This window comes from Lithobates pipiens, unplaced genomic scaffold (assembly GCF_037356315.1).
Source record: "Lithobates pipiens isolate NorthernLeopardFrog02 unplaced genomic scaffold, aLitPip1_a1.2 Scaffold_16, whole genome shotgun sequence".
NCBI classification, from domain to species: Eukaryota; Metazoa; Chordata; class Amphibia; order Anura; family Ranidae; genus Lithobates; species Lithobates pipiens.
This window is the reverse complement of record NW_027507748.1, coordinates 317,918,878-317,939,475: the sequence shown is the minus strand read 5'-3', so window position 1 is coordinate 317,939,475 and position 20,598 is coordinate 317,918,878. Positions and strand designations below refer to the sequence as shown.

The window sequence follows — 20,598 nt, the reverse complement described above, 5'->3', positions numbered from 1 at the left end:
TGGGCGCAAACAACCAGTGAAAGAGAAGAAGATTATCAGAAGTAAGCCCTTTGTTTAGAAAGTTTGGAGACCCCTGGTTTAGAAGGTCACCCCTCAAACATCAGATGTAAACATGTCTGGGGGAGCAGGGTGTGAAGGAAATTTCCACTTACATCATCCCTCTATTAACTGGAGATGTTTGTTCCTAAGGGATAAGTTCACCTTTGGGAACGTGTAACATGTTCCACCCATTTTTAGGGTGGAACATGTAACATGTTCCCACTCCTGCAGCCGCTCTCCGAACTGCTGCCTATAGTGACAGTGAGTCAGGGATCTTCGCCCCGAAATCAATGTCACTATTTAAAAAGGAAAAAAAATCCAACCGCGTGCGTCTTCAACCACCGGGCTGTGTCATTCATCCAGATTTCTGTGAATAGGAGAATTACAAGTACAAACAGCCTTTGCGAATGTTGGCTTGTAGTACTCCATGAACAAACAGGGTGTTGTTGAGCACTCTAGGTAGGTAGTCCATTGATGCTTCCTGTCCATGTGCAACTGTCTGCCTGTACGAGGTATGAGCAGACGGCTTACACTGACGGTCTGCAGGAGTCGTGTATGGCACTCGCGATCTGCTGATCATGGGGGCAATGCTTTCCAGGCTCCTAGTAAAAAAAAAATACACGTTGTTTTACCTGCAAAAAGATGTGCAATGATTATATTTTTTACAAAGGTGAACTTATCCTTTTATAGAAGTGTTTGAAAACATATTATACACAGTTCAGGCTTTGTACGACATCAAGTCCAAGAAGAACTAAAGCTGTTTTGAAGGCATACTGCGGCCCGTCTACATATTAGGTCCTTCATATAAAGCTAGATGGTTTGACAGGGCTCTTTTTTCTTATGTAAACACAAGTAATATATTCTATATTCTCTTTCTCCAGGGTGCCTAGTAAGACACCACGTCTTTTAATCAACAAAGAAAAAACTGGCCAGGTACTATCGCAATAAAATATATCAGTGTTGTGAAAAAATGTGGGTTTACTTGTCGTCCTTGTCTTACTGAATCTGTTTTGAAAAATTACAGGGAGACTCATTTTTTGGACTGCTTGGGTTGGGAGGTGGCATGGACTTTGATTCAGATAAAGCATACAGGTAATTCTGGTCTTTGCTCTCTTTTAGTCTGGTAATTATACGGCCGAATGTGTTTTTTTATATCTATTTGATAAATGCCAAGAAAAAACGCAAGTAATTAAATTTTTGTTATTGAGTTTAGACATTTCAGGTAATCCTGACTTTATGTGATGTAAAAGTGTTTGTAACCCTAGAAAAAGAATGGATCCTGTTCCCTTAAAGCATGTTATACAGCACAGTGCTTGTGCTATTTAATTTGGCCCTTAGTATTACCTGAAATACCGGGCTGACATTGCTGGTTCTGCCTCCTCACCCCCCCCCCCCCCCACTCGTAAACTGACCACAGTTTATCATGGCTGCTGAGCTTTGACAACGTGGCCAGTTTGCCTGCCTCCATCGTCCGCAGCTCTCTTCTGTCCCCCCCCGCCTGTATGCTGGTGCCAGTGCCGCTCTGCATCCCCTCGCCTTCCCTTCCTGCTGCTATAATACCTGCTATATGTATACAATCTCATCTGTTTTATAACACTACGTGCCCCAAGGTATATGCTGTATAAAAACTATGCTGATTTCTACCTTTTTTCAGAAACAGCGTTCACGTGACTGCTTGCCTCTCTCCTCCTCTAATCCCCCGGCTGACGTCAGCAGGCGTTCTCTGCCCCTCCTGCTGTAGCTATCACATGGGGAGAGGAGAGAAGCGAGCAGTCATGTGAGCGCCGGGAGGTCCAATTAAATAAGGTAGAAATCGGCATAGTTTCTATAAAGCACATACTGTTTGGTACATTTCGTTATCAAACAGAGGGAATTGTATGTTCCGGACTAAGTGGCTTTGCAAATACTTTAATCAAATGACCTTTTAAACAACATTGTTATCCTGTTGACCTTAGTAAACTGTTGAAAGGCTGGCCATAAGATTTTTGTAAATAAAATATTCATCTTTCATTTTTTGTATTTAGGGATGTAGCCTGGCTTGGACACTGTGATGATGGTTGTCTTGCCTTAGCTGAATTTCTAGGATGGAAGGTAGGTAAAGAGGATTAAACTGGGAATTGCTCAAGGCACATCTGAGGAACAGTGCTCTTTAGGCCTGGTTGTTTCTTTTCTTTTTTTTCTTTTTTATATCTTTTTATATATTTTTATTTATGTGACACATGAAACAGTTGAGGGTATTGGATCTGTTACCTTATACAGTAAAACCTTGGTTTGAGAGCATTTTGCAAGACAAGCTACATTTTTAAACAAATTTTTACTTCATATACAAGCGATGTCTTGATATACAGTACAAGTAGCATCGTGTCACAACTGAGTATAAAAGAGAAAAGAGGCGCCTCTAAGTGTAGCAATATGGTTACATTTAATGGAGGTACAACATTTAGCAACTCGCATGGTTGATGATTAAAACATTCACATCTAAGTATGCAGGGATCCGGGGTAAAGCTGTCCACATAGACTGTCCTCCGCACCGCCATCGACATCGTCCCTTCCACGCTGCGCTTCAACCCTCACTTTCAGATCACTCTACTCCAGGGTAGTCTTTCCAGTCACGTTTGCAGACTGACAGCGGTGAGAGCTGGCGTTGCAAGGGATGGTCTATGTGGACAGCTTTACCCCAGGTGCCGGCATACTTAGATGGGCCTCTTTTAATCATCAACCATGTGACTTGCTAAATGTTGTACCTTCAATAAATGTAACCATATTGCTACACTTAGAGGGGCCTCTCTTCTCTTTTATACTCTGGAGTTCCTGCTGGATTTTGCTTCTAATCCCCTTGTGGAGGCTTCCATTTGTGGATGGACAGGTTATGGTTACACAACCTGGTCATATTGCTATAATCTTTATGTGGACTATAAACTGAAGGGCTTATGAATAAATGGCTGTGGAACGAATCATCTGAGTTTCCATTATTTCTTATGGGGAAATTCACTTTAATATACAAGTGCTTTGGATTACAAGCATGTTTCCGGAAATAATTATGCTCGCAATCCAAGGTTTTACTATATAAGTATATTTGGTATTAAATGTGGCCCAAATATGTAATGATGTCAATAATGCTACAGATTGACATGCAGTAAAACGATAATTAAATGAAAACTTCTAGCATTTTCGTACCTGCAGACTGCCTCAATAATATACTCTATAGGGTTGCACTGAAACCAAGTATTTTCATGATACTTGTATTCGTGAAAATACTCCGATACCTGAAAAAGATACCTTTTGCGGTGCGATTTGAGCCCATACCCAGGCTTTTCATAGCGATTTTAGCCTGGATTCACATAGGAGCAGTGCAGGAAACTGCATGCGATTCAGACAGGAATCACACTGCATTCCTGTCCTAAACACATGCCATTCATTTTATATCAGTGAGTACTTGACCAAAAGTATTGGTACTCGTACTTGCTGGTAAAAAAAATTAAAAAATTGTATCGTTACAATCCTAAGCCCTTGTTTACACTGGTGCGATTTGACAGTACAAAACCACATGACAAGTCGCACCCCAGTGCAGGCAATGGTACCATATTACGCTGCAGTGACTTTGAAAAAGGTTCCTTCACTACTTTTTACTGATTTCATTGTGACCTGCATAGACTTCTATTAAACAAAGTCACAAGCCGCAATGAAATCGGAGTTGCAAATTGCATTGATCTGTGACTTTGAAATCGTGCTGTTGTAGCGCGATTTCAAAGCGGCGCTGGTCTGAACCAGGGCTAATACTCTATAAAATGTATCATATATTTTCTGTTACCACTGTAAGGGGATTGATCTGCTTACAGTGGTAACAGTAAATAGAAAAAACTGTGTTTATTTACTGCATTGCTGAAAGTGCAGGGCAAACCTGCTGAAACTGTTCCTCGGTGTCCCTGTCTCATGGTTAAATATACTGCTGCCTACACTAGCAATGATAAACCATGCATGGGACAGGGACACCCAAGAACAGGCCAAGCAGGTTTGTCCTGCAATTTTATTCAGCAAGGCAGCAAGTCTTGTTAACTGTTATGATGTTGACCTAGGAATTTAGGGTTCACAAATCACAGGTTCACATCTAAAAATGGGCATAGGGTAATACAGATGCCAAAACTCTATTCAGTAAATGCCTGTTTGTTTAGAACATAACATCATTCAAAGTGAAGCAAACAAAAAAGGTCCGGAGAGCCGCACTCCAAGTTGATGTCTTTTTATTGAAGGGAAAGTAGTACAAAAAGCATCCAGAGTCAGATGGCTGACGTGTTTCACATCTCTTTAGCGGTGCTTAGTCATTGCTAAAATAAGAGTCCCAGCACACTGATATAATTGTGAGTTGTTGACTTCAATGTTAAGCACTTCAGCTTTGGAAGGTTTACCCCCCCCCCCCCTTCATGACCAGGCCATTTTTTTGCGATACGGCACTGCGTTACTTTAACTGACAATTGCACGGTCATGCGATGCTGTACCCAAATAAAATGTTTGTCCTGTTTTTCCCACAAATAGAGCTTTCTTTGGTATTTTAACAAGACTGCAGGTTTTTTTTTTTTGCTCTGTAAACAAAAAAGACCGACCATTTTGAAAAAAAATGTTTTTACTCTCTGCTATAAAACACATCCAATAAATTTTTTTAAAAAAAATCGAATTTCTTCATCAATTTAGGTCGATATGTAATCTGCTACATGTGTTTGGTAAAAAAAAAAATCCCAATAAGCATATATTGATTTGTTTACTCAAATATTATAGCATCTACAAACTATGGCATATTTTTCTTCTTTTTTTTTTACTAGAAATGGTGGCAATCAGTGACTTATAGCAGGACTGTGACATTGCACCGGACACTAACTGACACTTTGGGGGGGGGGGGGGGGGGCAGTGACACTAATACAGTGATCAGTGCTAAAAAATATGCACTGTCACTGTACTAAAGAAACTAGCAGGGAAGGGGTTAACATCAGGGGCGATCAAGGGGTTAAATGTGATCTTAGGGAGTGCTTGCTAACTGTGGGGTTGGGGGGTGCTTTGACTGGGGGAAGGTAAAGATCCATGTTCCTGCTTAGCAGAAACACAGGATCAGTACATTCCCCTCTCAGAGAACAACAGTCTGCCTTGTTTACATAGGCAGGTAGCCGTTCTGCCTGTCTCCCGAACAATTGCGTCCACCTGACCCGCTGATTGGCTCCAGCTGTCCAATCACAGTGGGAGCCGGTGCCCCAGACGTGTCAGATCACGTACTAGGTACGTGATCTTGCACAGAGCAGCCAATCTGCCACAGTATGTGCTTGGGGCAGTCGCTAAGCAGTTAATGTAGAAATCCCAGGCTACACCTAACTAATCTTAAAAAGTCTCCTCCCCCCTCCTAATACTTATGCTAATCTGTGTAAGAAAGATGTAAATAATTATTTTCAGCCCTCTTTGGTCCACTCACATGATCTCCTGTGTCAGCTAGCGGTGGCTGCAGGGAAAAGGAGAGAGTGTTCCATCAATGGCTGGTAAACCCTAGAGCGCTGACATCATTCATAGGCTCCCATGGCCCATCCGTTGTCAGCATAACCTCCTCTCCCCTGCAGCCATCTCTGACTGACACAGAGTGGTCAGGATAATAGGACTGGAGCAGGCTGAAAGTGGTTATAACCTTGATGTTTTTTCTGCATTCAGGTAACAAACCTTCTGTGTGCAAACCCCCCCCCCCCTTTCACTTATACTTACCTGAGCCTGATGTCGATCCAGCACTGTGCCAGAGAACAGTGGCGCTTTCTCTCCCCTCAATGGACATGAAGGCAACAGTAGGAGCCATTGGTTCCTGCAGCTGTCAATCACATCCTATGACGAGGTAAGGGGGTGGGGCTGAGCCACTTTGTGTGTCTATAGACACACACAGCATGACTCTGGATTGAGCCTGCACAAATGCCCCCATAGCAAGTAGCTTGCTATGGGGGCACTTGGCAGGGGAGGGAAGCCAGGAATGCCAGCAGGGGACCCCAAAAGAGGAGGATCGGGGTTGCTCTGTGCAAAACTATTGCACAGAGCAGGTAAGTATGACATGTTTGTTATTACAAAAAAATAAAAATTAAAATCGGCTTACAATCACTTGACAAGAATACTCACCTATGCTCCAACAGTCTGATGCCCGTGAGGTCCCAAATGGACAAGTACGTTTATTTTATTGCAGAGTAGACATTTTATATATTTCTCCTTCAATAAAGAGCCTGCATTTTTTTATTTAATACCTTTTTAGTTCCACTTTAAGTTGTAACGAAAGTTTTTCTAAGCCCTGACCCGTAAAAAAAAATAGTTTTCTTTGCCAATGACATTTGTGACCTTTTCACAGGCTGAGCTGGAAGAAATGGTGAAGAAAGAACACGCATTCATTGATGCAGCAGCTAAGAAATCAGAAAGCCCCCCAGTGAAGCCAGAGGCAAAGGAGTCACCCGAGAAAACTCAGGAGGAAAAACCATCAGAATAAAAACTTTCAAAAGTCATAGCGAATTTTTTTTTTATTTTTTTTCCCACGTTCATCAGTGCACCATTACCACTGCAGGTGCCATTCTCTTTAATTGCGTGAGAATTTTCACTGGCACTTTATGTACAGGTGTTAAGAGGACGATGTTTATTTTGGTAGAATTGATAGTAGCTACATTTATCTGCATTAATAACATAATGCTTTGATTTGATTGTGTAACGGAGGATCCTTCATAGAAGGCCTACTGGCATTGCTGGTTCATCATCCATGTTTGTAGTTCTGGACACGGAGGGGTGTCTACTTGTGGGCTGATCCGGCGATGACATAAGATAACCAATTTCTTGTCATTTACAATGGCCTTTGCATGTATATTGTATTATTAAAGGGGCTGCAATAGGGTAAATGCAGAATTTTAACTTTTGTTTTTATTTTATTTTTGTTCTTTGACATGAGTGTTCGTATAACAGAAGTAAATGGGGAGTATATTTAAACATTGACAGAAACAGATTTGTCTTTTTTTTTTTTTTTAACTAGCTATTTTATGTACTTTATATTGGTGACGTACTCCAAAAGAGACACGAGTTCCAAATGAAACAGCATGTATGCAGGCTGATCTGGAACAGTTCTCTGCTTTACTCTGCATGACTCGCCTATTTTCATATACTGAAACGGTTTTCTGTATCCTTTTCCCTTTTTCACCCCTGTGTCTCTGTACAATTTGTCATTTCCTATGACAAGTCTAAAGTGATTTTAAGAGATAAGTCCTCAGCACCAGTTGCTAGTTTCCTTACTGATCACAGTAGGTTTTGCTAGTAATAAGAAAAAATGTACAAAAAGTGCACCCTCTTTTAACGATACTTCGCTATGACTCACTATTTAGCATAAAGCGTCTCTTTTTATGGACAGAAAGGAAGCAAAAAAATAGTAATACTGTAAAAATAACTTCCTGTAAAAGCCATTGACATTGGCCAGCTGCCCTTTATGTGCAGTTGAGGTCTTTAAGGGTGTAGTTAGTTTACTGACATAGATTAAATTACACTTGTAAAAAAAAGGAACTAGTATTGTGGCCAAATCATTGTTTAAATTTTTTTTAATAAAAATTAACATTTAAAAATCAGCAATTTGGTTTAGATATGCACTTGGCATCCAGAGTCCCAAAGCCAGTTGAGTGTTAGTAAAATCACTAAGGAAGAAAATAAGTGAGGACTGATGGAGTGCAAAATCTGGTGCAGCTGTGCTTTGTAGCCAATCGGCTTCTAACTTCAGCTTGTTCAATTAACCGCCTAAAGGCCGCCTACTGCGGCAGGGCAACTCTATTGTGCAAAACGGCATACCTGTACGTAATTTCTTGCAATAGACAGCGTGCGCCGATTGGCCAGAGGGGGAGCCAATCAGCAGGTCATCGCGTCCACCGGGACCCACTGATTGTTCCCCAGAGAGGCAAAACGGCAATCTGTAAACAAGGCAGATCTCCTTTCTGACGGTGGAGAACACAGTGATCCTGTGTTCCTGCTAAGCTGGAACACAGATCTGTGTTCCCCCAGTCAGTCCATCCCCACACAGTTAGCAAGCAAATCCTAGGGACACACTTAACCCTTTGATCACCCCTGGTGTTAACCCCATTCCCTGCCATTAGTAATTTTAGCACTGATCACTGTAATAATGTTACTGGTTCCAAAAAAGTGTCAGGTGTCCGAATTGTCCGCCGTAATGTCACAGTCCCTAAATAAAATAAAATGCTGATCGCCACTATTACTAGTAAGAAAAATAAAATAAAAAAGCCACAAAAATATCCTGTAGTTTGTATACATAATAATTTTTGTGCAAACCAATCAATATATGTTTTATTGGGATTTTTTACCAAAAATATGTAGCCGAATACATATTGACCTAAATTGATGAAGAAATTTAGATTTTTTTTTTTATTGGATATGTTTTATAGCAGAAAGTAAAAAAAATATATATATTTTTTTTTTTTTTAATTGTCAGACGTTTTTTGCGCACAAAATAAAAACTGCAGAGGTAATCCAATACCACCAAAAGAAATCTGTATTTATGGGAAAAAAGGACATCAATTTTATTTGTCTACAGCGTTACATGGCCGCACAATTGTCAATTAAATATAATACAGTACTGTATAGCAAAAAATGGCTTGGTCATGAAGGAGGAAATAAACCTTCCGGGGCTGCATTTTACAAATGGTTAACAAAATACAGACGATGGTATGGCATTACCTTACAAAATATTACTCGCTATCCGCTCTCCATTACAAATATTTTTTAATTGACAAATGGCGCTCAGTACATGGTGCACTGCTATAGCTGTTTCTTTGGCTTTTGAATTTCAGCCTCCATAATAGTTGAACAGTAGCTTCAATATACTCAGCAGGAGAAGGCCAGCAATTTAACTATCACAGGCAAATGAAAATTACATAATCCATCAACTAAACAGAAATACCAAGGTATAACAATTGCAAAATCAATCCAAAAATAAAAAATAAAAAAAATCCATATAAAGAGTTAAAAAAACGAAAAAAAGACTTTTATAAAGCTGGCATAAATCTTGTACACACAGCCAGCACAATAAGGTTCCTTCTTGGAGTTGTAGACCCAGGTACATTTTATAATTTCCCTAATGGGTAATAGTGATTACGATAATACAGAACAAGTGCTTACAATAAATAACGCCACACCAAAAATTCACATATGTAGCAATTGATATAGTATTGTGATGTCGTTTTATACATGTGTATATTAATGATTTTTTTTTTTTTTTTTGATTAATAAATTTATTTTGGGATTGGTATTATGCAGTGTTTATTTTCTTCACAAATTTCAGTTACATTTTTAATTTAAAAAAATATAGAGGCTGCCATAGATTTGTCTTTTGTCTTTTACAAAGAGTTTTTTTTTTTTTTTATATTCCAGAAGCATAAGTACAGGTTGGGCACACTTAGTATGTACATTATATGGATTACGAGTTAACGTATGTGATACAGAAGCCATTAAAACAGTCTGAGTCACTGACTCAGAACAAGGACCCAGATCAGAAAAAAAAAACATATGGCTTTATCTACATATTGTTTACTGGCCTAAAGTATCGAAAGCAAGAGGTTCAACGTGATAGCCAGGCAACTCTAATTTATAGAATGTCAGCCCATCGTGTGCCAATGAATCCAACGACGCCGCAGTAATTCCACACTGACAGTGACCATTCGTGTCTCCTCTTCACCAGGATACAAGCACACAGCCCACTCACTGGAGCTTTTTGACCCCTATTGCAAGCAGTCAAAAACAGTGTTGGGTATCTGATGATTCCAATTGTTAAAGGAACATCTCAGAACAGACCATCAGTGGCGGCACTCCTGCACCAAGTTCTCATTCCAGAACATGCTCAAAACATACTCCACAATTATGTGCCCCTTTGTGTTCTATCACATAGAATCCCAATAAACTATATTAACGTTTTTGATTGTAACATGTGTAAAGGACTAGTATCAAATGTAGAGCTTTAAGGACACCACCACTCGCTGGTTCTTCTTTTTAAGGGCTTTGTTTTCCCATTTTTATTAAAAGCAAGTTCAGCAAACAAACATAGGTTTCCTCGCAGGGGTTTTCAGCATTCCTTTGTCTATCAACAAAACTACATTCAGCCTAGCTGGCTCTCACTTGCAGCACTGCTGCTCTGGCCTTACACTCCAGGCCCTTGTCTGTCTCATACAGACTGTTTCTCCGACCACCTTGGTGCATATAACTAGAAGCCCAGGGCCATCTTTAAGGCAGGGCAAAAGGGGCAGCTGCCCTGGGCCCTGTCATTGTTGTGGGGCCCAAAGCAGCTACCTCATACTTGCCAACTATCCTGGTTTAAATTCCCTTGTCCCTTGAAGTTTTAGCCCTGTGCTATGTCCTGATATCTCAGTGTGAAGAGCTGGTACTAATGCTGCCCAGCTCTGCCCTATTGTGTACAGATGACTTACCTGCAGACCCTGTGTTTACATGTAAATAACCGGCATTCAAATGTAAATAGCAGCGGTATTACTAAGCAAATAGTTGCGGCTGGCGGCATTCATATGTATATCATGCTCTCCTGCAGTGAGGAGATGATATGCTGTAACCTCTATCAACCAATCAGTGAGCAGTATTGCTGTCCAGGAATCTCTCGCAACCAATTAACAAGCACAAATCATTTGATGTAATCTCTAGCAACTAATCAGTGAGCCGTAATCTGTGCTGTAACCTCTAGCAACCAGTCAGTAAGCAGTAGTGATAGCTGTAACTGCTGCCAACCAATTGCAATTGCTGCCTGATCTGATACAGTAACTGATTTTAAGTCTAGCTGCATGGGGGGGGGCCCCCAAGAAAATCTTTGCCCAGGGTCCAATCAGTATTAAAAATGGCCCTGTAGCAGCCTCTTGCTGTACTGGCTCCCCCACGGAGCCCTCCTGACTCCTAGTACTCGGACTTCCTATCTGCTGAAGTGGAGCTCAGAACTATGGTCTGGCTACTAATAACAGCTCAGCATACACCTGACCAGTCAGTATGCTGGCTGTTTTCGAAATCGGGACCCAGGACTGGGGATTTCATCCCACCCAGATCTCCCAGAAATCCCCAGGTTCCAGGTCCTAAAGTGGACTTTTCTAAGAAAGGAGGAAACTGAAAAGCCAGTTTCCTCTTCATGTTACAAGCTCCCTGGAGCCCCTCAACCCATCCGGTTGAGAATTCTGGGTCACAACCTCCTAGACCCTGACAGGGCAACGCTCTGCCACATATCCCCCCCCCTGTTTTGCCCCAGGAGGGGGCATAACACACCAGCCACATCTCTTCAAATTGGCGCCTCTGTGCCAGCTATCACCCACAAGGGCTAACCCCACCCTTATCAGGTGACTTTCCCTATGTCCCCCAGCTACACTGACTTGGGTACTACAAAGACACCCCAGTGACTTTTTACGGGTGCGCTTCCAAAAACGGCATTTGCCTATTTTCTTTGGGGCCACACATTCAAACATTTTAACACTAGGGGACTTACTAAGGACTTGGACCTTTTTTCCCCAATTTTTTTATCTTTACTTCTAAAGTGGTCAAATTTTTAAACACCTTTTTAGCCATAAGTGCGGGCACTTTTATTTGGGAATTGAACTCTTTTAATGACACCTTGTTAAGCTTTGAGCCAGTGTCCTCAGATCTTTTACTCTTGCAACTTGGGATGTTCCTCCACCACTGGAAATCTTTCCCAGAATTACACTCCTGAGCCTGTAGGGGGCCTAATTAAACTGCACTTATTCCCTCTTCTGTGTCTGTCATACCTTTATTCATCTTCCTGTATTTTTTAATATTAACAGCAACCACATCACCTTGACCATTAGGTCTACCCTTATTTTTGTTATTACCCATGGTAACCTAACCAAACCCTGCTTTAAACTTCTCCACAACTTTATCCCTGACCTTTCTGGTGTGTTCCTTGGCCTTCATGATTCTGTTTGTTCACTAAGGTTCTCTAACAAACCTCTGAAGGCTTGGGATGTTCCCGCAGCACTGGAAATCTTTCCCAGAATTACACTCCTGAGTTTGTAGGGGGCCTAATTATACTGCACCTATTCCCTCTTCTACCATGGGTAATAGGTATTTTTGTTATTACCCATGGTAACCTAAACATTTACCAGTGCATTGCACTTTCCTCATAGTCCAAAATATCACCTAATTTATCAGAACTCATCTCACCAGTGTTCTGCAAGGCAGTGTCTGGAGGAGAATCGCACAAAGTGGAGTGGTTGTCTACCATGACAATGTCACTAACCACCAACTCCACTGCCACATGATACTCGGTCATCACTATCTAATTTCACCTTTGGGTTGATGACCCCAACCACATCAAATATACTCGTGCCCTCTGGCACTTCCACCTAGGCTTTTGTCCTGTACAACAGTACCCCAGAGTGCCTCTCACATAACCTCTGTATGACGCAATCCAGCACACTGTGAGGCGACTCCTTATTAACAATGATTGCATTAAATGCTTCCAACATTGGCAATCTCTGCATAGTACAGCCTGTAATATCCAGCTCCATTTATGCATACCTGTGGTACAAGTTTACTGATGCTTTAGAGGTGGTGCTTCTTAAAGGGGCTTCCTCCCTGCTGGAGGAATCCAATGCAATACACTGGTTCTCTCCTAGAGCTTAGCCAGGTGCGGGAGTCACCACAAAACTCTCAGCCTTAGCTTGATCTGTTCCAGGTCTTCTCTATGGATAACATTAGTTTGGTATACCACCCTAATAACTCCTTTATGGGTTATGGGCACAACCTCTGCTATGTGCTCAATCTCTCTTGGCCCTTCCATCTCCTGAGGAATATCCTCTGCAACAGCAGCAATTGAGCCCTTGTCTAAAAGCTGCTCTGCAGTCCCTCCATTTAGCACAGCAGAAATTGTCTGCGTCACTGTTACACACTAAACTTTCTTTCAATAAAGCCAACAGACTTATCGCCCATCTGTCCCAATCTATTTTCTCTGTGCTCCCATCAGAGGTGTACTACGCAGTACCAGTGAACATATCACTTTTGTTTAAACTAACATGTGGCAAAACATTTTAAACAGAGCAGGCTGCAATACCAAAACTTCACCACCTTGCTCGGGTGGCACTTCATTAAACTCATGAAGACTTTTGCTGTCAGCAGTGACAGACCGCAGTAACCCTTTATCACCACAAGTAATTTCAGATATTTTAGTTTTACCATTTGACACATTCTCATCACCAAGGTCAAGTACCCTCTTATCAATCAGAATGGCACCGCAGTTGTCCCAAGCAACCTCTGGCTCCAACACACAGAGCTCCCTGGAAGTTTCTATTGACGCCTCTGTAGCCTTGTATACTGTGCCTTAAGGGAATAGCATATCCTGCTTAGCGATCACCCCTACCTCATTAAGCATCACATTATCAGCATTAGTCAATGCAATACCAGTATGACCATACTTCTCAGTAAGTTTTTACATCATCACATTCAATTTTCACACTTGCCTCCCCACTGGACAGGGCACTGCAGTGAGGCAAGTCCTTTTCTGCACCAACAGTAGATTTCCCCTTTGGGATCACTTCCACTTCAGTATGAGTAATCACACAGTCTTTCCCACAACTTCAACAGCAACAGTCTTACCATTCTCTTTGGCAGGTGTTGAGGGCATTGTCCCTTCTTTGCTGTGCTTTCACAAGCTGATGCCCCTTCATGAACATGGATGCACTTGCCAATGCGCCCTCATGCATGGGCACGGATACTGATGCCCCCTCATGCATGGGCATGGATACTGATGCCCCCTCATGCACACAGATGCACAAAAAGGATGTACTTCTTGGATTTTCCAACATCCCCTGCAGGCCAAACAGATTTCCTGTTGGCAGGGGTAACAGCAGACTCACACACCTGGTCATACCCCTTGCAAGATGCCAGATATGATGCCCTCTTCTCTGAGCTGACCACTTCACCCAAGCAGCCATAAGATGAAAGCACTGGTTTCTTGTGCTCTCTGTCACCCCCTGCAGGCTGAACACAATTTTCACCACGGTTGCCAGGGGTGACAACAGACACTTTTGCATCAACATCTTCACTCAAAATTTGAGCCACATCTCTGCTGCTAGCTCCTCCTTTCTGCAAACACACTTTCTCCGGTTGCTATGGGAGACCACATTCTCCCCGCTGAATTTTTCCAGAGCTCCCTAGTTTGGATCGCTCCTAGGAAAATGTCGTAATCATCTTGGTTGTGACCCATCCAACGGTACACCCCTTGGCACTCCTCCATCAGAAAAGGCTGCACCAACTCAACCAAGCAACCTTTGAGCCTTTCTCTGTAGGAAGCAGACATCACAAACACCCAAAAAAGTCTTCAACATGTTCAAAAGGCAACATAAGCCATATGAAGTCAGCAGCACAGATTTCTCTTTTGTTTCCACGGGTAACCGCATCCATCTGCTCACTCCTTGCACTTTGATGGTTTCCCAAACATAGATGCAGTCTTTGGTGGACTCTCCATACGCATACATAGTTGCCAACTGTCCCGAATTTCGGGGGCCAGTCTGTGGATGTGGGGGCCGGTCTGTGGATGTGGGGGGCCAGTCTGGATGTCAGAGGGTGCAGTCTGGATGTCAGAGGGGCACCAGATGTAAGGAGGGGCTCCGCTGATGGACACAGATGTGAGGAAGATACCATTGATGGGGCACCTGATGTAAGGACAAACTCCACTTGGGACACCTGATGGAATCTGGTGGCAGGCAACATGGCTAGTGACGCACTCAGGGCTCCCACTAATTCTGCATTATGATGAGTTGAATGATTTCATTTCATATTACAATGTAATAATAGAAATAATGTGCTTCAATCATCCTGACACCATAACAATCATGGCGCCGGGATGATTGAAGCGCTAACACCAGGTATTTGGAGTATCTTTATCTGCTGATTGTCAAACTCTAGAAAACACATATTGCTATTGTGGTGTAGGATCGGGGGGCTGCTGTCCCTTCTTTCCCTCTCCATCCCGCATTCATCTCAGACTCTAACCACACCCCTTTGAGCCATGCCCCCATGTAAGCCACGTCCATTATTTTACGTAAACCACACCTATATGCTGCCGCGACACGCGCAGCGCGCCGCATTTTCACCTTTTTCTATACCACACCTATAACCGCATGTCCCGCCCCCTAATTATAACACTACTCAGCCTACTGCCAAAACAGTGTCCTGATTTTTTTTTTACAATGTTGGCAACTACGCGCATAGTTACCTGTGCACTCATTGCATCAGTGTTGCTAGGGACAACCCAAGCCCTCTTTTTCCTTGGCAAACTCTGTTCAGGCATGTATGGGGTTCGATCAGGCGGTAACAACCCCTCCAGCCACAGAGCTTTGTATCTCTTTTCCGCGATCCTTGTTTCTTTTAGGAGCTTTGATCGCCCCATACTCCAGAACAACTTTGCACAGTTCAGCAACACAATGGAGCACTGTCTCTTTAGGGCTAGTTACCTTTCTCTTGTTCTCCTTACGCAATGCTCTGCCACACATGACAAAATGTGGAAAATGTCAAGGGGTATGAATACTTTTTCCAGGCACTGTAAAATTGTTGATTTTTGACAGAAATGTTGTGAGCAGGTAAACCAATGCGGAGAGGTCTGTTTTCTTTGTAATCCAGCAGAAATGAAGTAGGCAGTGCTGACACCACATGCTTAGGAATTCAGAGCTGTGTTGTTATGTCAAAAGAGGAAGATAGGAGCACAATTTATTTCTTGCATATAAAAAGTTATTTTATTTATTACAGGTGCTTCTATTATTTTTATTATCCATTCCCATCAGTCCCGACCCTCAAGGAGCTTACAATCTAAGGTCCCTAACTCACATTCATAGATACACACATAGCTCCCAGCTGTCCCTGATTTGGAGCAATGTCCCTCTGTCCCTCATTCCTCCTCTTTTGTCCCTCATTTTGGTCTGATCTATATAGATGTTTTTAAAATGCACTTTTTATCTATCAAAAAGTGTTTTTCAGCACTAAACCTTTCATCTGATTTCTAAATTGCTGCATTTGTAAATTCCAAAAGCCAATATAAAGGAATAGTAGTGGTAAAAAAGCAAACCGATAGTAGTGGTAAAAAAAACAAAAAAAAACAATAGTAATGGTGAAAAAGCAAACCAATCTTGTTTGTTTTGTACAATTCTCCTTTGAGGGACACGGGGTGTGTCATATGCCTGCATACTTTTGCAGATAGGTGTCCCTCATTCCCATCTCAAAAAGTTGGGAGGTACGTACACATAGCTCCCAGGGCCAATTTAGACAGTAGCCAGTCAACCTACCAGCATGTCTTTGGAGCGTGGAAGGAAACCAGAGTACCCTGAGGAAACGCACGCAGGCACAGGGAGAACACGTACTTGCAGCATATTTAAAGGGGAAAAAACATAATTGTGCATGTATTTCACAGATGAACTAGATATGCTTTTGTTAAAAAAAAATAGCCTTTACATACACGTTTTGTTTTGAGAAAATACAAAGTTAGGGTGGAAACAAGCCACTTGGCAAAACTCCTAGCCAAAAGATGGCTTCATGCCTACGGACAATGAGCCTTTGAAGAAGGTTGGGAAATCTGTTGCAGTAGGGTGGGCTATTTTACTTTTGTTTTTTCTCCAAATATATATATTGTGATAGATGGGACAGTCTGCCGCTGTGTAAAGATGCAGATAACTCCTTATTCCAGCAGGTAAAGGGTCCCTAAACAAGGACTGAAGTCAGGTAGGTGTTACAAAAGAGAGAATTCTGTAGTCGATGATGATTGATCCTATATGTTGTGTGAGCAGCTGGAAGCCTGACGCATGAGAAGTCAGTGTCCAGACCTGTCTTGCCTGTGCAGACAAGCTACTGAGCCAGACTGACGTACAAGAGAGTTGAAGAGTGTGAAGGGACAGAGATAGTCCATGTCTGAAGAGACCAGTGTATCTGAGCTAAGCAGGTAGCAGTCTCTATGTGAGCAGACGAGAGGTCCAATCTGATGGCTGAAGGAACCAGGTAAGCAGAGTAACTGAGAATGGGGCAGCTCTGTCCTAGAGGGAAAAGGCAGAGTTGTATGACAAAATTGCCAGAAGGGTGAAATACGCTATGTGTTCATTATTATGCTAAACAACCCTTGTGTGGGCAGAACGCTGTGTTACTTTAATGTGTAGATAAATAAAAGTAGGCAAAAAGCCTTAAAACGTTTTGCTGAGTGGACTATGTCCTTGGAAAATCTATATTTGAAACTGAATCTAAAAAAAGAAAATTGGTGTGTATATACGTGTATATTATATATTAATTTCCTATTTAAATTAGTATTTTAGGGTTGCTCAGCAAAAAATTTATTTTATATTATGTAGCCTTCTAGTCATCAAGTTGAGCTTTAAGCCCCTTTCACATGGGCCGGATCCGTTGGATCTGGATCGGCTGACAGATCCCCTGCTGAGCTGAGCAGAGCAGAGCAAGCAGATGACAGGTCCGTGTTGCTTCACTTATGCTCTATGGGCAGTCGGATGTAAATGGACCGGTTGTCCTTTAGCACCAGACTGCCTTCCGATCCGCCCAGACAGAGGGGAACAAATCCCTTTCCATTTGTTTTTGCCAGATCGGATTAGTGCCAGGCGGGAGAGAATGGAAGGGTCAATTGTGTTTTCCTGAAAAACAGACAGGTGGACCTGATCTGACTGCTTGTGCGAAAGGGGCTTTCATCTCTTTTGCATGTGAACTATTATATCAGTCTCACCCTTATCAGAGGGCTAAGTTCAGGTTTCCAGCAGACAAACCACAACCTGAAAGCATGCTTTTGTCTGCTGTATTGTTTCTTAGCTTCTCTAGAGTGCTCTGGGAATTCTTTCAGGAGAATTTAGTAAAGCATGTGAGATTATTTATAAGGTAGGTATTATTGTGCAGAGTATTGCAATAAGCGCTGGAAGCTTCTTGGATGCAGTAATACGGCTTTGCTTTCATGGAGAAATATATTACATGTCTTACAGCATGGAGAAACATGAACAAGAAGCAGGATTATACAAGTACATGCACTGAGATAGACAATACATCCTGTTATATGATACAAAACATGAACTATATACTATAATACTACAGCACCACCTGCTGCATAGATAGGTATAATGCATACAGTATTGTCAGTTTATTAACAACTTTATATTTCATGCTGTTGTTCTTTTCCAAAACCCCTTCTCAACAGCAAGTTCTTTGTCAAATTATATTCAGCTTGTTCTGGAAATAACTATGACGTTCCTTCAACAAAGGTTTGGTGATTGCATTAGCAGTTATCTCCCATGATGGGCAGTATTGAATGTCAATAACACCTTGCTCTTGATTATCCCTCAGTAGGTGTTACTTGACATTGACGTGTTTGGTCCTAGGATTTACCCTTTCTGATTGTATAGGCTTTATACATCCCTGGTTATTTTTGATGTCCTCTCCGATGGAACACAGCTGCTCTATGATCTCTAGCATAGCATTCACGTGGTCACACATTTGTTGACCTTGTAGTCTCATCTTGTACAACTTTCTTAGCAAAAACAGTTTGCTGTTTAGACTTGAACGCTCACATGGCTTTTGTAATGAAGTCCACATACCTTTAGCCGTTTTCTCTGTTCTTATGTGGATAAGCTGGTCATCTTCCACTAGTAAGCTTCTAATTGCTTTTGCCTGTCTGTCCTTTGTATCCCAGTCCTCTGTCTCTCCATCTGTGGGTCTGTCTGTATTCAGCACTTGCCACAAGTCATCCTTGGTGAGAAACACTTCCAGTTTAAACTTCCACAGCTGGCAATTGGCATTGTTCAGCTTTGCAATTGCAGACTTCACATATGAACCTCTTGCCATGTTTCAGTAGCTTGTATACAGTATTCACTGACTTGCTGTACTCACTGAGTATTCTTTCCAGTGCCTTTGGGTGCTGCTGGGTTTGCTGGGTGCCTGGGACCCATAACCTATTGTGCAGAGTATTGCAATAAGCGCTGGAAGCTTCTTGGATGCAGTAATATGGCTTTACTTTCATGGAGAAATATATTACGTCTTACAACATGGAGAAACATGAACAGGAAGCAGGAATATAAGTACATGCATTGAGATAGACAATATATCCTATTATATCATACAAAACATGAACTATACACTATAATACTACAGTGCCACCTACTACATATATAGGTATAATGCATACAGTATTGTCAGTTTATTAACCACTTTACCTTACACGCTGTTGTTTTCCAACAGGTATGACTACCACCACTTTAAGAGCCTGCCAGTTTGCAGATTAGGAAACTGATGGAAATAAAAAGACCTGTTCTAAACTTACATAATTAAAGTGTCTGTAACCCTACTAAAAAAAAAAAAAAAATGGATCCTGTTCCTTTAGAGCATGAACAACAGCTTGTGCTGTGTCATTTGGCCCCTTGTATCATCTAAAATACTTGGCTGATCCTGGCTGGTTCTTCCCTACTCCCTGTAAAGTGACCATGGTTTATCATGGCTCCTGAGCCCTAATGCTGTGGTCAGTTTTATGTGCCTCTGTCATCCACAGCCCTCTTCTGTCCTCTTCCCCCCTCCTCTCCCTGCCTATCAACTCCCTCCGCTCCCCAGCCCTCCCCTTCTGCTGCTATCATAACCCAGTGTTCTTTCTGCAATCTCCTCTGTTATAGTAAATGATGAGCCCCAGTGTATGTGTTTTTTTTTTTTTAAAATAAGCTGCTGTATACCTTTTTTATAGCAGCGCTCACATGACCGGCCACCTCTCTCCTCCCCTCCTTCTTCCGGCTGATGTTAGCAGGGGATTCTGAGCCCCCCTACTGTAGCTGTTGGATCAAGAGAGGAGAAAGGCGGCCAGTCATGTGAGCGCCGAGCAGTACTATAAAATAAGGTATATAGCGGCTTTTTTTTTAAGAGGAGGAGATTGTAACACGATTGCTCAGTGGCTTAACAACCACTTTAAGTGCAAATGTGCCCAAACAATGGATAATGAATTCTTTACATATTCCTAAACTGTAAAACAGCTTTAACCCTTTTATAGCCACTGCTGTATGTAATACGTTGGTCACTTCAGCGGGTTTTACACACACTCCTAGCAGATGCAGCCACTGGAAGTGTGTGTAAATCTGACAAGCCGTCTGTCAGCTGTCAGATGGAAATGATTCGGTGCTGTGCAGTCGCCAAATTGCTTCCACATACTGCGGTAACTGCCATTTCCTTACCCCTGCATGCCCCTACCCTATTTTCCAAGCTCTGTTTGACCTAGGAGCGGCATTACAGATGCTAGCAGATAGAGGGAAGGGAGATCAGCAAACATCTGTTCGCTGACCTCTCCTTCCTGTTACTGACCAGGAAGCAATGTGTAAAATGACACTTCTGGGTCCTGTTGTCACTGTCCTTGGCTGGGGAAAGAAGCTAATGGCATGCGATCTGCAGTCCACCAGATTCATTACAGGGCAGGTGAGACCTGCTAGACCTCTGATGTCTAATTAAAGAGAACTGATGACCTGTAGGGGTTTTAAGGTGTCGCCTATAGTAAATATAGGATACCGA

At 42.1% G+C, this 20,598-nt stretch overlaps 2 protein-coding genes across 3 annotated transcripts in view; both read left to right on the top strand.

The window, feature by feature from the left end:
• Positions 1-8,266, top strand: part of SIRT2 (sirtuin 2) — an 86,916-nt gene extending 78,650 nt beyond the window's left edge. For both annotated transcript variants that reach the window (XM_077481669.1, XM_077481670.1), the window contains exons 13-16: positions 921-972; positions 1,064-1,131; positions 2,064-2,130; positions 6,398-8,266. In XM_077481669.1, coding sequence (XP_077337795.1) covers positions 921-972; positions 1,064-1,131; positions 2,064-2,130; positions 6,398-6,532 — 322 coding nt within the window. In that variant the 3' untranslated portion in view covers positions 6,533-8,266. The remainder of the gene's footprint in view (positions 1-920; positions 973-1,063; positions 1,132-2,063; positions 2,131-6,397) is intronic.
• An 8,556-nt stretch (positions 8,267-16,822) lies between these two features.
• The window catches only part of LOC143982712 (ras and Rab interactor 3-like), a 76,278-nt gene continuing 72,502 nt past the window's right edge, over positions 16,823-20,598 (top strand). The window contains exon 1 of the mRNA XM_077481668.1: positions 16,823-17,067. The gene's annotated coding sequence lies outside the window, so the exon portion shown is untranslated. The remainder of the gene's footprint in view (positions 17,068-20,598) is intronic.